General features: G+C 33.7%; 1 protein-coding gene across 1 annotated transcript; it reads left to right on the forward strand.

Annotated features, from left to right (window-relative positions):
• Nucleotides 1-995: 995 nt before the first annotated feature.
• On the forward strand, nucleotides 996-4211 carry LOC121312268 (pancreatic triacylglycerol lipase-like; the record flags this gene model as incomplete). Its single annotated transcript, XM_041244193.1, has 6 exons — nucleotides 996-1150; nucleotides 2480-2605; nucleotides 2824-2958; nucleotides 3145-3253; nucleotides 3522-3641; nucleotides 4095-4211. Coding segments are annotated over 6 exons (762 nt in total), but the record flags the coding sequence as incomplete, so codon positions are not given.
• Nucleotides 4212-5708: the final 1497 nt, after the last annotated feature.

A 5708-nucleotide genomic window follows, 5' to 3' on the forward strand; every position in this document is an offset into this window, starting at 1 on the left:
AAATATTAAAAGTAGCTACCCGGAATGCTAGATACAGAACAATCCAGTGTAAGATAATTCATAGATAATGCCATTCTGAATCTGGGTCATTTGAACACACGTGGAATTGCATTATATATATATATATATATATATATATATATATATATATATATATATATATATATATATATATATATATATAAACAATTTTGGACAGATGTGTTCTTCCATATCTCTAATATAGTTGTTTTTTCCATACCTAAAACTTTGAAATGAGCTATTCCGTGAAACACAAATATACTGATTGGAAAAAACTACAAAAAATACTAATTTGAACATTGTTGCTTATGGCAATACGAGCTATGTTTTTTATGGAAATGTACAGATCCACCACATTCTGCTTTGTGGAAAAACTTTGTAGTTGAGGTAATAGCTTTATAAAAAATACACCTTTCCATGGAGTTTTAAAAAGACAATTATATAGAACTTTGGCAAAAAAAGTATATATATATATATATATATATATATATATATATATATATATATATATATATATATATATATATATATATATATATATTAATATTAATAATCTAGAACTACAAAAGACCCAAGGGATTGCTTAAAAGTAATAGCCAGGATTATTCATGAAATAGAAATAATTTAAAGCATAGTTTTATAATTACTAATATGGATTATGCATTTTCTATAAGCATGTTTATAATACTGTTAATATTTTGTATTTTGAAGCAACTCTCATGGTAAGCATTTCATTTGTGTGCCGTTGCTTGTAAAGTCACAAAGACATAGGACGCTGCCATCTTAGAATGATGGGGGAATCTCACGCATTGTGAAAATCACAACAGGATTGCTCGTGTCAAAACCTCTGACTCTCATTGCCAGATGCAATTTCATAATAAGGATATGTAAATACTAATAATGTAAAATCTATTAAAAATGACATTTGAAGCTACTTACTCCTTCTGAATTCAACTCTTTTTGTGCTCTTCCAGCTGCTCAGGTCTGTTATGACAGGCTGGGGTGCTTCGTAGACACTGTGCCGTGGGCTGGGACTCTACAGAGGCCTCTTGGCAAACTGCCTTGGCCTCCAGAAAGAATCAACACCAACTTTATTCTCTACACCAAGCAAAACCCCAACACCTCCCAGGTAAAGCAAAGGAGTGTGGCCCCTTCAGTCCTTTCCATTGGTGTCAGCTTTAAATATCTTATGGTACCAGAAATAACTAAGTAGTAAAAGGGCAGAATTTTGTGAACATTTTTTTAAAAAATGTATTAATAAAAGCATGCAACATAGAAGTAAGTGTACAATGTAGGTAGTAGGCCACTATTTCCTATATTTAATATTATATCACAATATTTTCCATACGTAATTACATTCTGTACGCAGTCTTTTACACAAATACATTGTTTAGTGAAAGTGGTGAAGCGTTTCTCGTGATGGAGGGTTTCTCCTGGTGGCTTTTCAGATTGGTTAGAAACATCCCTAATATGTTAACATATTAATATGTTCAATACCTGTAAACATGTAGGAAATTAAATGTAAACTTAGTGTACATCCCTATTAACTAAGATCAGCCTTAAAGAGCAGCTTGGTAAGGATCAGAAATATAAGTTGTCTTAACGAAAGTATTCTTCTGTTTTAGTCATCACATCCTGCAGACTTTTTAAAAAGTTAAAATCACCCCTGTGGCTTCTATACAGCTCATAAACTTTTCAGCCAGTACACCAGCGTGTAACCATTAACCTGTCCCCCTGCAACATTCTGCCCCCAGTGGATGTAAGAAATTACCATTCTAGTTTTTAGCTAAAAAGGTCCTGCTTAATGGTGATCTTGCATTATTTTTATTTGTTTTATTTTATAACATTTTTCTAAACACTTCATCATTTCTAGTATCTTGATGCAGTGTAAACCACTGGACTGAAAATCCAGGTAAAAAAGGAAATTATACTGAAGAAATATATAAAGGTGACTACAAATAGCAAATCAGGACAACTTTTTCAATGAAAATGTGTTTGATAGTTTGATAAGTGGTAAACAAACTAGGTTTAAACATGGCCTAGCATTACTAAATTTGCATCTCTCCGTTAATTAGAATATTAATGTGCCTTCCTTCATTTCAAAGTTGGCACACCTTGATCCTTGACAACCACTAAAACTCTTAGATTGATAACTGTGTTAATCAGAATCCCTATCTGTACATATGTGAATGTTAACCTCTGTCACTTTTAAGGTTAGGATGGTGCCAAACCACTTTCCTTGGTTTCTTTCCCTTTGATTCGTGGTCATCAAGCAGCACTTGATTTTTTATCATTGTCTTAGGTCCTAGGTAATAATACTACTAATCTACTGCAAACTTAACTGATAAACTTAGATTTTTATAAAACAACTTAATTGCTCAGTTAAAGTCTTATTAATCATGTATCTAATAGGCATGTTAAGACAAAATTGTCATTTTTTTTCCTGTCATTTGTTCAGAAAATATCAGCACTAAATCCATCATCCATTTTGACATCAAACTACAAAGGAAACAAAACCACCCGCTTCATTGTCCACGGTTTTATTGACAAAGGAGATGAAAACTGGCTCAAGGACATGTGCAAGGTAGGACACACACACACTGATCGTTGCTTTTTAAAGCTGGGATAGGCATATTCATCAAGAGTAAGAAAAGGTCAAATCAAAATTAAGATCAGGTCTATCTGAATTTGGTGCATATGCACTGTTTTCTACATCTGACCATTTCTTTTCTGTTTTCTATGATTTTTAAAATGCTTATTTGACATTTAAATCCTGTTTAACTGACTTATTTTATTCCACAGCTGATGATGCAAATAGAAGATGTGAACTGTATCTGTGTCGACTGGCAAGGAGGGTCGAGAACTGGCTACATTCAAAGTTCCAATAACATCCGAGTCGTTGCGGCGGAAATTGTGTACTTGATCAAATACTTACAGGTGAATACAGAGGGTGGCTAGCTGTCATTGGCAAAATAACCACAAGATCAACAGCACAACAATGCACTTACAACACATGAATTACTTATTCTTCTTCCCAGATACATGAAAAGTAATTCAGTAAAACTGATTATTCGCTGCTGTTAGTAATGTTTGTTAAAAATGACTTGTTTATTTATCAAACAGAGCAACTACAACCAGGCACCTGCTGATTTCCATGTTATTGGCCATAGTTTAGGGGCCCACTGTGCTGGAGAGGTTGGCAGGAAAATCAAAGGTCTGGGAAGAATAACAGGTACAGTATGTCTATGAGAAGCCATGTTTTACAGAGCGCTTGTATATATATATATATATATATATATATATATATATATATATATATATATATATATATATATATATATATATATATATATAATGTATTTATTTATACACTTAATTGGATGTCCATCAATGAGGACATCCAATTAAGTGTTAAATAATGAGTTTTTTCAGCCTATACTGGGACTGTAGGGATTATAATTATATGCTAACTAATGTTTTAATTATTTTTAAACTCTCAGGCCTAGACCCTGCAGCGCCTTACTTTCAGAACACAGATAATTTAGTCCGATTGGATGCTAGTGACGCAGTTTTTGTTGATGTCATCCATACCGATTCTGCGCCCATGTTCCCTTATTTTGGTAAGGGGTGTTGTTTTTTTGTCTTTTTCTCAGCACGGTGTGTATAAACTAGGTACACCTTAAAAATGTGGTTCTACAGACTGATAATCCTTTAATTTCACTTTAGAATAAAATATAAAAAAGCAGATATCACCATTTTTTGTATCTACACTCACAAAATGATGTGTACTTGCTGATAATACAGTAGGTTTCTATGGGGACGTGACCTGTTTTAAGGAGGATGCATTAGTTAGAACTCCTGAGTTAAACTGCTTAAACCACAAGTAAGGTATGGAAGTAACAGATTCAAACCACTTAATAACCCCCTTAAACACTCCCTGAACCTGTAGTTAAGGGGGGCAGAGAGGGTTAAACACCCCTTAAAAAGGGAAAAATAATAAGGGGTGAAGGGATTTGGTTTGATAGTGACACCACATGAAACTTTAGCTGTTAACAGGTCTTCCTGCATTGTAGGATTGGGAATACCCCAAGCTGTTGGACACCTTGACTTCTATCCAAATGGAGGAGAACGCATGCCTGGATGTAATAAGAATATTATTTCACAAATGCATTTGAATGGCATATGGGAAGGTCAGTTTATGTTTATTTTATTTTTTTATCCAAGCTGTATCTCTTTAAGAATCAAAATCTTAAACAAGTTTCCTCAAGCCACAGTGCCTGTGGATGAAGTCTGTACCATCTGGTAGATCAGTGGTTCTCAAACATTTCAGGTCGTGCTCTCCTTCAAACACACACACACGTATATAATAAGCCTGTGACTTCTCTGTATGTCACTGCTGTTTTTTTTTTTTTTTTTTTTTGGGGGGGGGGGGGGGGGGGGGGGGGGTTTAAACGAACCAGCCACTGATCCATAGTAATAAGAGCAAACTTAACACTGCAAACTACAGTTTACCGACTGTGACCAACACTTACTACACAATAAGCTGATAAACAACATACATTACCAGATGGCGGCGGACTTCATCCAAAAATATGCAAGTTTAAAAGGCAACAGTCAGATACACAGCGCCACCTAGAAACTATCACATGCCTGGAGGTGTTCGCATAAAGATTTGTTTTAAGTTATTATATACCGTATAACGGGAAATTTTGTCTGGTATTAAATTTCACAGATTGATATCTTTGCTACTTTTTTCACTTTGCACGTTAATAAAAAGAAATGTCAAAGTTTTGCATTTATACTTTTAATTCTAGAAAAAATTAAATAAATGTTTACTTAATTAAATATGTCTGCTAATACAGTATCTCATTTAAGTAACCTGTTATATAGCAAATACAATGTAACTGTAGCAACTTGGAGAACAAAGAAGGCATTCTAATCAGTTACAGTATTTATCATTCTTATATGGCCCTTAATTTTAAGGTACTGATAAACTTTTACAATAAGTATTTGCTATCTCAGTTTTAAAATGTAAGATATGGTTCACAACATAACACAGTGGAACGATCACAGTACTACCATGCAGTAATTGTAGGGCAGTATTGCCACGTGTGAAATTTTTAACAATAAAGCCGAAACGAAAATGCTTTTGTTTGCTTGGAAATCAATTCAAACTGGTTAGACTAGCAAACACTGGCAAAATCAGCTCAGTTTTATACAGTGCAAAACTAATTTATTTTCCTGTTTTGTTTTGTTTCTGAACTCTGCGATGCCTGCACTAGTTGAATCTACAACGTATCGACAATAACAATAAACCATTTTGTTAAAGACTTGCAACTATCACAAAATGATTGTATGTTAATTCAATTATTGTAAAAAAAAAATAAAAGCCACAAAAATGCTTAACATAAAAAAACTGTATGCAACTACTGTATGTCCTGTCTGAATAATTTGTCTACTTTTGCCATTGATTTTATATTGTTATTTTTTGCCGCCTTGTCAGGACCCCCTTGTGAAATGAGATGCATATCTCAAGGGTTTTATCCTGGCTAAATATATACAATTGTTTTCACGTTTCAATTTTATTTCATGCTAACAGTTCGATTTGAAAAGACATACACCTTACAGCAGTGGTTCTCAGACTGTGGGTCGCGACCGCATTTGAAAGTGCAATTAAAAAAAAAAAA

This window comes from Polyodon spathula, unplaced genomic scaffold, assembly GCF_017654505.1.
Source record: "Polyodon spathula isolate WHYD16114869_AA unplaced genomic scaffold, ASM1765450v1 scaffolds_3766, whole genome shotgun sequence".
NCBI classification, from domain to species: Eukaryota; Metazoa; Chordata; class Actinopteri; order Acipenseriformes; family Polyodontidae; genus Polyodon; species Polyodon spathula.